This window comes from Rhineura floridana, chromosome 8, assembly GCF_030035675.1.
Source record: "Rhineura floridana isolate rRhiFlo1 chromosome 8, rRhiFlo1.hap2, whole genome shotgun sequence".
In the NCBI taxonomy this organism is placed as follows: Eukaryota; Metazoa; Chordata; class Lepidosauria; order Squamata; family Rhineuridae; genus Rhineura; species Rhineura floridana.
Genome location: NC_084487.1, coordinates 52,279,627 through 52,292,764, shown reverse-complemented (window position 1 = coordinate 52,292,764; position 13,138 = coordinate 52,279,627). Strand labels below are relative to the sequence as shown.

General features: G+C 38.6%; 1 protein-coding gene across 8 annotated transcripts in view; it reads left to right on the top strand.

Moving 5' to 3' along the window:
• Positions 1-13,138, top strand: part of NR1H4 (nuclear receptor subfamily 1 group H member 4) — a 56,807-nt gene that overhangs the window by 38,720 nt on the left and 4,949 nt on the right. For all 8 annotated transcript variants that reach the window (XM_061639489.1, XM_061639490.1, XM_061639487.1 and 5 more), the window contains one exon: positions 12,161-12,274. In XM_061639489.1, coding sequence (XP_061495473.1) covers positions 12,161-12,274 — 114 coding nt within the window. The remainder of the gene's footprint in view (positions 1-12,160; positions 12,275-13,138) is intronic.

Here is a 13,138-nt window from a genome sequence, read left to right as displayed (position 1 = left end):
CGATTGTAATCTCTGACTGCTTCGCAAGTCCTGTCTCTGCCCTGTCCGTTTCTCGTGGCGGCGGGAGCGAGGTGACGGGGGGCGTGTCTCTAACAGCTCGTCGGAAGACACCTGCTCCTGAGTAACGGACTCGAGGTCAGGGGGCTGCGTCACGCTGGTGGCATCCTGGGAACTGCTTGGTAAGGGAGGAGTTGGCACTTTTGCTGGAGCTTCCCCGAACAGGTCCTCAGCAGCAACTGGGGGTGGCGCGCTCTCCTCCTCGGAGATCGCGCCATCCATGGGAACTGGCTGGAATTCAGGCTCGCTTCCCCCCCAAGGTCTCGCTCAGACTCAACAACTCCCAAGTCTTCTGTGTCTCCTGGCAGTGGAGGCGCCTGAAACTCATGCCTCCCCCCTTCCTGTCCCTTCTGGGAGAGCTGAGGCTCAACTGATAGGAATGTTTGCTTATTTTTAATGATTTTGTTATCATTGTTGAGCTGCTTTGTGGAATCCAATATTAAATCAAATGCATGATGTCAGGTGTGGAACAGGGAAAAGCTGGTCAAAAGGGGTTTTGCAGGCACAGTCTATCAACTGATCGGCAGTGCCTGCAAAACCCTATGCAAAGTGCTGGGCAAGATAGTCCTTTGAAAGGAGCTTCTAAAAGCCCCTTGTGGGTGCAAAAAAACACCTGACATCATTATGACATCAGATAACTAACAGGCGGGTAAAGCAGTCCACCTGTCGAACTTGGTCCACAAGGGGTGGTGGAGAAAATCTGGCCCATCAGCCAAATCCAGTTCCCCACCCGTGCTCTAGACAAACCAACTAACAGTTGCAATCCAGGAGTTAGATATATATTCAAGAATGAATCAAGGTTCAATATGCTTTAACTCTAACAGGATGTTCCACATCTTTTACTGTAAGCAAGAGCTAATGTTAATTATAAATACTGTAACTGTAGAATATATTTTCAATTTCCACCTAAACTTTGTGGAGATGTATTGCTTGTTTTGTTTTAAACCAGTACATGAAATTCATTTTCCTATTTCCTTGGAATCAGATTGATCGTATTATTTTATAAAATACAGCAGACTCTATAATACATAATACATACATTCCAGTATATTCATAACTTGATATATAGGATGACTATATTCATTTAAAATGTGTAATCGAATAATTTCCAAACTTCAAACAAAAATATATAAAGGTGCTTTACTAGTTTGTGTGAAGATGGTTTTAATGTGAAGATGAGTGTCAAGATGTCAGCTTGGTTTTATTGTCAGGCTTCGAGAAATGCAACCACAAAAGCTGAAAATATGGAAATTCTTGGGAATCACAGAGCTGTTTATGGTTTTGTCACCTGCCACAACGATGAATCTGAACCTTCTGCCATCTCTTAACATTTCTTTATAGCCACTAACCTGACTATTTTGCATTACAATTTTGCATGTGATAAAGAAACCAGACTGCTTTCAGAGTAATGATAACATTTCAGCACCTTTATCCTTATGATGATGCCATTTGTTTTATTATTAATGGAAGGCTATTGGCTAAATAGCTTGTGAGGTGCAATCCTATCTTGTTTATAGCCTTGAATTCTTTTGTGTAAATTATTAGAAAAATATGTTTCTATCTAACATCAATATTCTCCCCCACACTAGCAAACTATTGTTACCTAATTTTAGCATGTATTACATTATTTTCACTAATTAAAGCATGTATTGTTCAGTTTCACTAGAATTTGCAAAACAGACTACATCTTCTTGATGGGAATATTTAGTATATCAGTAACTTAATTCCTAATTTAATTTTTCAGTAACTCTATTTAATTGCTTTGCATACATTCCAGAAGCAAAAACAACAAAAAGATGGTAAAAAAATTCAAAAACTTTTTAAAAAAGTTAAAGCATTTCAAAAGCAAGTCTTCTGGAAATAATAAGACATGTCTGCAAGGAATTTTATTTATTTATTTATTTAACATTTTCTATTCTGCCTCCAATTACAAATATTTTCAAGGTGGCTTAAAAGAGTTTAGTAAATAAATAACAATATTAAAATGTGTTCCATAAGATATTAAATAGCAGCAGGAGTCATAAAAACCCAGAAATAATATTTTTTAAAAAGAAACAGTATATAGGGTTGGATCCAGACTTGGACACACTTAAGAGTAAATCCACTGATTTCAGTGGCTCTGCTCCAAGTATGACCAGGTTAGATCCAAATCAAAATGCTTTGATTGCAAAAAGCCTGGGTAAATATGAAAGTCTTAGCCTGGCACCTAAACTAATTAAAATGGGTACTTGGTGGAGAGCCCTGATAAAGAGTTTTTAAAGGTGCGGCCTCACAACAAAGAAAGACTCTCTTATCACCACCCACCTGATGGAGGGAGGCATACCCAGAGAAGATGACCTTAACAACCTAGCAACAGATTCATATGGGAGCATTTGGTATCTAGGGCCTTAACGTTTAAAACTAGCACTTGTGAAATGGGCAGGGAATAGATTCTTGTTTATTTTAAGAATTTGTAAGCTGCTCTTCATCCAATGGATCACAGGATGGTATACAATAATAACAATAACATACAATATAAGCAAGACAATCTACCAGAAGACAATAAAAACTAAAATAACAGCCAAAACTGCAGATAATGTAACCCTTTGGAAAAGTCTGGTCAAACAAAGTCTTAACCTAGCACCAAAAATAAGATAATGTTGACCCTAATGGAGCCTCTCTTGGAAGGGTATTCCAAAGTTAAAATATCTTCTCCTTTGTATTATTTATTTATTTCATTTCTGTGCTGGCCTTCCTCTCAGATGGAGCCAAGGGTGGCAAACAAGGGACAAAACACTAAAAGCATCTTAAAACATCTCAAAAACAAAACAATTTAAAAGTAAATTTTCTTTTTTAAAAAAACTTTTAAAACATCTTAAAAAGCCATTCCAAAACAGACACAGACTGGGATAAAATCTCTACTTAAAAGGCTTCTTGAAAGAGGAAGGTCTTCAGTAGGTGCCAAAAAGATAAGAGAGATGGTGCCTGTCTAATATTGAAGGGGAGGGAATTCCAAAGGGTAGGTGCCACCACACTAAAGGTCTGCTTCCTATGTTGTGCAGATAAGATGGTATCTGCAAGAGGCCCTTACCTGCAGACCATAGTGATCAACTGGGTGTATAAGATGATCTTTCCAGTATCTTGGTCCCAAGGTGCATAGGGCTTTATAGACTAAAACCAGAACCTTGAACTTGGCCCGGTAGCTAATGGGCAGCCCGTGCAATTCTTTCAGCAGTGAGGTAACACATTGGCAATCTCCTTCCCCAGTGAGCAGTTGCTCCACCACATTTTGCACCAGCTGCAGCTTCTGGACCAACCTCAAGGTTTTTACAATGTTTGTACAAACATAACATGCTGCATCAAGTGACTCAGTTGGAAAGGGACTCAGTTTAATGTATCAGCAGGATAATATGGGAGGAGGCACTCCTTCAGGTATCTGGATCCCAAGTCATTTAGGGCTTTAAGGTAAGCACCACCATCTTTAATTGGGCATGGAAGTGAATGTACAGCTTTTCTTTGTGGGAAGTAGAGTTTTTGTGTGTGTGTGTGTGAATAGTGTTTTATTGAGATTTCTAGTAAATGTAACAACCAACCAGTAAAACAATAAACATGCAATAAATATGTCACTCCATATAAAATAGAAAAAGAGTACACTCAGCAACAGAAGATTTATATATAAAATAAAAAGAATACCAGAAAGCAGAATAATAGAATTAAAAAGCAGGGTACACATCCCACCAAAAGGCAGTTAATGATGAGGGTGCCGTTGCGTCTGCCCCATCTTCGGTAGCATAACATAAAAAGGGATACCATACTGGAGTAAATTTATTGGAGGATGTCTTCCCCCAAGCTTTTTTTTACTCTTGGGTTAATTTTTCATCTAGTACAAGTTGCCAAAGTCTGGTAAACCAATTTTGTATTGATAAATATTCTGCCCCCTTCAAGTTTTTGGCTATTTCAAGCCTCACTGCAAGTAGGAATCTGAATAGGAGAGACATCTGAGTTTTAGGAACAATGGAACCCCCTTTAAGGAAAAGAAGTGCCAAGGCAGGATCCGGGATAATTGTAGCTTTAAGACCTTTACTAGCAATTTGAAAAACATCACTCCAGAATTGTCTCACTTTATTGCAGTCCTACAATAAATGTAGGAAAGAGCCACGGATCGGGCCTTCCCTCAATCACAGGGGAGAGGGAGGAGTTGACATAGTTGTTTGACTAGAGTGAGGTGCCACCGATGTATAACTTTCGAAGCATTTTCTTTAATGAGGGCTGAGGTGGCTGTTGAGTGTGGGCCTACCCATATATCACTCCATTCCTCTTCCGTGATTTCCCTCCCTAGATCTTTGTGTTATGTGCCTTCAAGTTGATTATGACTTATGGCAACCCTATGAATCAGCTACCTCCAATACCATCTTTTGTAAGCCACCCCGTTCAGATCTTGTAAGTTCAGATGTGGCTTCCTTTATGGAGTCAATCCATCTTTGTTTGGTCTTCCTCTTTTTCTACTCCCTTCCGTTTTCCCCAGCATTATTGTCTTTTCTAGTGAATCATTTCTTCTCATTGTATGTCCAAAATATGATAACCTCAGTTTCATCATTTTAGCTTCTAGTGATAGTTCTGGTTTAATTTGTTCTAACAGCCAATTATTTGTCTTTCTCGGTCCGTGGTATCTGCAAATCTCTCCTCCAACACCACATTTCAAATGAGTTGATTCTTCTCTTATCCACTTTTTTCACTGTCCAACTTTCACATCCGTACACAGAGACTGGGAATGTACCGAATTTTCTTTTCCATATTTAAACTCTAATAGGAGGCTATAAATTATAGAGATAGTGCCTTTTTGGCTAGAAGTTCCTTATTTACACAGGGCTTCATAGGACGTCAAAGAACGTGGCAAACCTGGTTTGTAAATTGTGTTTATAAAGGAGGATACTTGTAAGATTCTATACTAGTTGACTCTTAACCCAGAGAGTTGTTTTTCTAATCGAGAAATTTGTAAAGGATGTCATTGATCAAACAGATCGCAGCGTTAGCAATCCCCTCTGCTCCCAACCTTCAAATTGTCTGATGAAATTTGGGGTGATCTAGGCATGGAAGAAGAGGGGATGGCCAAGGCACTAGTTTGTGGACCCATCAAGTCCAGGTTTTCAAGGTGGTGTTCAAGAAAGGGTGTGTGATTGAGGAAAGAGCACAGTGGTAACAAAGGGAGTGATCGTGCTGATGGGCATTTCACTTCCGAAGTAATTTCCATTGAAATCCACTTAGATCAAAAAGAATCATTTGAGCTAGTTGTTTAATCTGCGATGCTTTGTAATATAGTTGCAGATTTGGCATGCCAAAACCTCCCTTATTACTCGAGCAATACAGGACTGTTTTACTTCAGCGTGAATGTTTACCGCCGTTACAGTAAGAGTCAAGCATTTGTTGCCATTTCTGTAGGACTGTCTCAGGGAAATAAATGGGGAGAGTTTGGAAGAGGAAGAGAAACTTGGGCAGAATGACCATTTTCATTGCAGCCACTCTGCCAAGCCAAGAAAGGGAAAGGTTTTTCCAAGAATAAAGCTCAGTTTTAATACTCATATTAATGGATTGAAGTTATGATTTTTTAATTGTTTTAAGTCTTTGGTAACAGTTACCCTAAATATTTAAAGCCACCAAACACCAGCAGGAGACCAAATACATCACTCAAGTGAGCCTGTGCTCATCAGGAGAAATTCATGCAAAAATGTTCCAACTTTCTGTAGCTGATTTCTAACCCCACCACTTCTTTAAAATTAGCTAAATAGGTTTGTGTAATAAAACAGATGCTTGACCTATCGTTGAAGCTGTATAAAAATTGTCTCCTTGATGAGCCATAAGCTTGAAAGGGTAACCCCAGTGGTAGGGGATGTTATCTTTTTGCAGAATCACAGTGAACAGTCTGAAACCCTTGCGGCGCAGCAGGGTATCGGGGCACACATCTTGAAAAATCTGTAATTCAGCATTTTCATAGGAGATCTGTTTAAGCTTTTGCAATATAACATAGATTAATTCTTGTTTGCAAACTAGCTCAAAGTGAATAACAATGTCCCTAAGGGAGCCACCATCCTATGATTTACAGTGCAGATCACAGTGAGCCCTTTTAATATCAGCTGCTGCTACAGGTTCTGTGAGGCACAGTTGCATAAGTAATTTAACAATAAAAGAAATCATATCTCCTTTTTCAGTCCCTTCCAGGACGCCACATATGCACAGATTCTGTCTGCGATTGCTATCCTGCAGATCTTCCAGTTTAATTTGGAGATCCGTTCTGATCTTTTGTCTTAAAGCCAGCTCAAAAGCTTCATCAGCAGTTGTAGCGATTTCTGCAACTTGGGTGGTCAAATCCTTAAATTCAAGGGGTTTGAGAGCAGCTTGCCAACTCTCCATAAAGTTAATTTGCATTTGTTGCATTTGTTCAGCAAAATCTGCCAGAGAAAGTTCAGCAGTGGCCTTTGACAGTTTTCCCCCCTTCACTTTGTTAGTCACCATTTTGAGCATCTCAGTTTCACCCCCCACTGAGCTATCAAAAGTTGCAATGTAATAGAACAAGGATGTTAAAAGCTATGAGAACTAAATTTAGAGCATTTGTGATCTCCTCTAAGTCCCCCAAGTGTAGCTACTCACAGGCCATGAAAACTATAGACAATCATCCATTTGCAGTAAAGAAGAAATGAGGGATATCACCAAGATCCAGGGTTAAGCAGCCATCTTGGCAGCGGGCTAGCCACACCCCTGGAAGTAAAGAGAGTTATTAAAACAAACGTTCCCCTCATGAAGAGCTGTCAGCTTTAAATGTGTAGGAACTTGTTGTATAGGTATTCAATAAAAAGTGTTCCTTCACTTTTTAAAATAATTTTGTTTGAATCATTTTGTGCTAAATGTAAATCTGTATCAGCCTTGTGCTGGGTTCATCAGGACCAACAGGAATGTTTGACTCACTGGACTAAGTGATAAACAAAAGCTTGTCAGGGCTTGGTGCAGGATTTATAAAGATCTTTTTGGAATGTATTTCAGGATAAAATCTAAATAAATAATAAGTAAATTTTCTAATAAAGGGTTTGGAATTGTGAAAAAGACTTTTATTTAAACAAAAGATTGTGCCATAAACTATAATATAATGACTATTTAACATGTTTATTTCCCAGTAAAACAAGAGCTCATTTATTCTTTGATTTAATATCCACTGGCAACTTCAAACCTATCCAGATGAAAGATCTCTTCATCCATATTAACAAGAGTCTTAGTCATAATTAATTAGCACAAAACATTTTCCCTCACAGCTGTTTTTCTTCTTTTCTTTTAATTTAAATATCTAGCTGTAATAAGTACTCCCTCTTCAAGTACATAAATCTAGAACTTATTACTGAAGAAGGGAAATTAAAATAGTCATGTATAATAAAGAGAATTAGCCTGAAAGCAGAGATAAAATTTGACTGGTATCACGGAAAGAAATAAAAAACTAATCTACCATTCATTTAAGGCCTCAAACTACAGTAACTAGACAGTACTTTCACTGGACAGCATAATCATGAAGATCATATGCATTACTTGGAGTAGTACAGATTTCCCTGTATATCCCCCATATGTACCTTGCATATGCTGTTTTACACATGTGGAAGAACATTTTTTTCTCTTGAGGGCGCATTCACTCACAAGTTAAGTGGGCAAGGCCAGAGTGGGCGCTGAAAAGGGCCAAAGCCTAAAGTGGGTAAAGCCACATTCATTGTTTCTCTGCCACTGTTCTGTCTTTTCCTGACACCCCATTCTCTCTTTCCCTCCCTGCCCAGTGGCCAACCGGGCTAAGGATAGATTGCTCTTGCCAGAGATCTGAACTGGTCCCTTGCAGAAGGCTTTCCCCTGCTCCTCCTTCCATCACTCCACACATCCGGCTCCTGCCCCTTATTTTCTCATTCCCCTCCAGGCTCCCCCATTCAAGTGAAATTAGGCTGAGGGTTGTAGGTGGGCCTTGTAGGGCACAGGTTGTCTACCCCTGCTTTCTAGGAAGGGAACAGATTCTTTAGGATGAGGATTTATTTAGTTTAGAAGCATAAGATCAGGCCATTCAAAATACAACAAAACATTTGAAACAGTAGAAAGAGCCTACTGCTTATAGACAAGAGGCAGCTGGACAGCCATCTGTCGGGAATGCTTTGATTTGGATTCCTGCATTGAGCAGGGGGTTGGACTTGATGGCCTTACAGGCGCCTTCTAACTCTTCTATGATTCTATGACTCTTGACAATATCCAGGAGAGGTCATATAATTATATATATTTATTTGATTATGGGATGAATCTGTGCAAAAACATGTCTCTTTAGTTCAAATGTAACTAAATGCAGACAGACAAAATAATGAGCAGAGAACAGGACATGGTCCTTATAAGTGGGAAAATATGAAGAATTATAAAACAGAATAAACAGGCACTGATTTTATAGTAGGTGCCTGTACTGACTTAAGCTAGAGTGTTCAGATTTAAGCCAACTTCCACCTCAACTTCAAAACATTTCTGTCTGTACTTGCAATATCACAATAACATGCTGTGTTTTTTAAGCTGCTGTAGCACAACAGATGGTACACACCATTCCAGTGACTTGTTTCTGATGAAGCAAGTTTTTTAGGGCCAGTCTCCATGGGTCTTGAAACAGCCTCAAAATTGCCTTTCCACCCCTGTAACATTGCAGCACTCCATGTGCTCCTGACATGTTGTACAGACACAGAGTTTCCTCACCAGCTCAAGTTGCTGTAAGGAACATGGAACACTGGTGCTTGGACTCTTGAAGCAATGTATCAAACCCATGTGGACAGTGATGTTGTATGTTGCAGGAACAGAGAAGAGACAAGCCTTGACAGAAAGAGATGCCATGTAGACAGCTTACAATTAAGGAACCATTTTGGATGCTTTTTTCTTTGAGTCTTTCCACTCTTCTACTTCCCCCATTCATGGACAGAATGTGAGCATAGAATCATGCGAATCAGTCACCATGAACACAGATTGCCACCTTGTACACACCACATGAGCTGAGTGAGAAAATCTATAATGCTCATTATGCAGATGAAGTGATCAGAGCAGATCCATACAATTAATTCACCATATAATTCATTCAAAAAGTGAGGGTAAGCCCCCAAGTAGCTGTGTGAATGGATCCTAAATCCAAATATTTTTTCTAAAGTAGTTTGTTTATGAGGGTATTAGGAAACAAAGTATTAAGCAACAAATTATGTTTATATGGGGTGTGGGTGGGTGGGTAGATCATTATATGAAAAAAAATTCCACTTTAAAATAAAATAGTCATATTCTGCTCATACATGAGGCTTTCAGTGCTCTCCCAGTCAGGGGAGTGATCCACACTTGTTTAGCTTTAAAAGTGCTGTGGCATCAGATGCTCCCAGACCTTTTACTGAGTCCTAATAAAATCTCTCTTTTAGGCTGTAATCCAGTACACACTTATCTGGGAGTAAGTTTCATTGAACCCAATGGAGTTTACTGAGCAGACGTGTATTGGATTGCAGTTTTAGTAAAAATACAGCTACTCAATCACCAAATACCCAAAAAAGATGTATAAGCTACTATAAATTGATAATTTCTGGAAGGTATTTAATGATAGGAACATAATAATGGAAATCAGCTTGATCTTTCAATTTTGCAACTTAAGTCCATTGAGATGAGGAAAATAAGCCTGAAATATCTCTCCCACCCACCCGAATTTATGAGGCTGAACAGGCAGGGGGTTACATGGGAAAATAGCCCCCTCTTGTGTTCAAAAAGAGCATAGAGTATGAGGAAATCAGGAAACATCTGTGAGGAAGGATGAATAAAACACAAGTGGTGTGTGTGCATACTTTCCCACTGTTTGAGCTTTAAGTTTCAGGCTCTTGCTCAATTTGGGTGTTGAATCAGGTTCCGTTTCTATTGTTTTGGATTGCAACATAATTCTAATATAGTGTTTGTGCTATACTCTGTTTCACTCTTCATTCTCTGTCCCCCTCTAGAATAATGATTAATAGTTGATATAAGAGGCCTCTTACTGTCATAGGTCATTTAGGCTTAACATGAAATATGATCTCTTTCTCACAAGTCTTTCAGCTTTTGTACTACTTTCACACATGATTTATTATTAGAAAATACATCAATTTTGGTCTTAAAATGAATTGGGAAATCACTACGCATTTGAAATTTGAATTGGGAAATCACTTGATGGGATCATGCAGATAAAGTTCTCTCCACCATGGCCCCAATCTAGAGGAAGTCAGTTCCAATTAACTCCTACTGAAATCAGTAGAAGTTGCCATGAACTTAAAATTTTAATGAAATGTGCTGCAGGATTGCAAAATTTGGAGAACTGTGAATTTCAAAAGACAGCTGTGCTTTGCTTCATGTATTGTTTTAAGCAGTGCATATTAGGTAGGTTCACAGTAAAATGTGAACAAAATAAATTTTCTGCCCTTTCCCTACCTTCAGGTATTCCTTTCCCAAGCTGTCAAGTAGATAATCATTGCACCTTTCTGTTCCTGCCTGATTCTTTACATTCTTAAAAGGCCCCAAATATACCAGAGAACTGCACCTATGTGTTGAAACCTGACCATAACAATATAGTATTATGATCTAATATTCTGCTGCCAGGGATCCTAAGATGCTGAAATGTATAGGATGAAATTTCAGCTCACAACTGATACACTTGCATGAGAGCCTAACTTCAGCTCCACTAAATCAGAGTAGAGAGCTTTGCACATACCATGGACTGTGAAAAAGACAAATAATTGGGTGTTAGAACAAATTAAACCAGAACTATCACTAGAAGCTAAAATGATGAAACTGAGGTTGTCATACTTTGGACATAAAATGAGAAGACATGGTTCACTAGAAAAAACAATAATGCTGGGGAAAACAGAAGGGAGTAAAAAAGAGGAAGACCAAACAAGAGATGGATTGATTCCATAAAGGAAGCCACAGACCTGAACTGACAAGATCTGAACAGGGTGGTTCACGACAGATGCTATTGGAGGTTGCTGATTCATAGGGTCACCATAAGTTGTAACCGACTTGAAGGCACATAACAACAACAACAACAACAATCAGAGTAGTGTGAGGAACCTATGGCTCTCCAGGTGTTGTTGGGACACACATCATTCCTAACCATTGGTCATGCCAGTGTGGAAACGTGACCCAAGCATTTGGACCTCTTTGCTCAGCTATGGACTCCAAGGTGGCCTTGGAGATTTCACTGCAGCAGGGGGGGAACCTCTGGCCCACAGGCCTAAGTAGGCCTACCAGGCCTCCCTATTTGGCCCATGAGGCTGTTTCACCCAACCCACAACCAACTGCCCTACCCCTGATATATTTACAATGTTACCTGTAAGACAGGTAAACACATGGCTGGACTAAAGGGGGGTTTGAGTGTGCCTTTCCCATTGTGCATCAGTCAGGTGATCATTGGCACCTTTGCCCCTATAGGCAAAAAAATGAGTCATCTGATGTCATTGTGACTGCAGGTAATTGACAGTTAGGCAACCCCACTCAAACGTTACCTGCAGGGCCCTTCACTGTGTCTCAGATGCATTTCCATATCTGCCAGATGGGAATAACTGTGGCCTCAAAAACTGATGTGAAGTTGAAACATGATAAAGCACTTAACATACCAAACAGGCTAAATATATCAAAATAAATGATACTCAATTCAATTTCATGATATTTGACCAGGGATGTGCTAGAATTCTGCACAAGTCGGATTTGGTACTGAATTTTCAATTAATTTACTTATTGTCCATTGTTGTAGATTGTATTTTTATGTAACGATTTTCCATGGCTATTATATATATATAAATCTACCTCTAAAATATTGGTATTAAGAACAATAATTTTATTGTATTTCCTTTCATTTATCAATATTTCCTTTAAAAATATCAGTTGGGATTGGACTGGTAGCAGACAAAGAATGAACTCTAACTGATACCAGCCTGTTAGGTTGATGGAATGCTTTCGAACTGGCATCAGCCAATGGACCCCATCCCTATACTTGACTATATATTTGTAGAACTATAGTTTTAATTATATTTATTATTATATTATATTTAATTATATTTATTCTCAATATTTTGTATTATAGGTATCTCAGATGAATACATAACACCCATGTTCCATTTCTATAAAAGTGTTGGGGAACTGCAGATGAGTCAAGAAGAATATGCTCTACTCACAGCAATAGTTATCTTATCTCCAGGTAATTTTCAGTCTTTTAGATCAGTGTGAGAGGAAGAAAACAAAAAGTCAGGCGAATGACAAAAGGATATGATTTTGATGTCTCATACAAAAAAAGCAATTGAAAAATGATTTTTCTAGTGCAATTTAATAATAAAAGGAACAGTTAAAATGAAAGGAAACTTCATTTGCTACTCAAGTGCAGAGGTAGGAATATTCAGCTACACGGTTTCATCTTGGATCTTACAAGTTTAGATGGTTTTATAATGCCAGTCCTAGAATTATACAAAAGTAAAATACCTTAAGGACCACCTGAGCCCTTTAATCCCAGCAAAATCACTGAGATCATTTGGAAAAGCCCTGTTAGTTGTCTGTTTTGGAAACTCATCTGGCTTCTATTAACTACATGTTAAATTAAATTTGTCTATGCGATTTTTAAATAGCAGCCAATGGGACCCTTGATCAGTGGTCCAGCTAGGTAAACCAGGACTTAATGGCCCTAGACTTCCCTCCCCCTTTAGATGACAATGAATATTGGCCATGGATGCACAAAATTAACATTTCTCTCTCCCCAATCCTCAACATCATTCCATGTTTTACAACTGCTTCTGCATTCTTGATATGTTAAAACAGCACACACAAAACTGGTCCTGATTTAAAAAAAAACTGAGCATGAGCAGTTTCGTATTTAAAAAATAACATAAATCTTAGCACCATAATAACTGCAGGAGTAAATGGCTTGCTTTGCCATTTCTTTGCTTGGGAACATAAACTGTAATGTTGTAGAAAAAGATAATATATATTTAAAGTAAAAATAATAGCATTAATATCTGTAACTATGTACATGCCTCGCTGTAAAACATTTTTTAAAAATAAAAAGAGGATT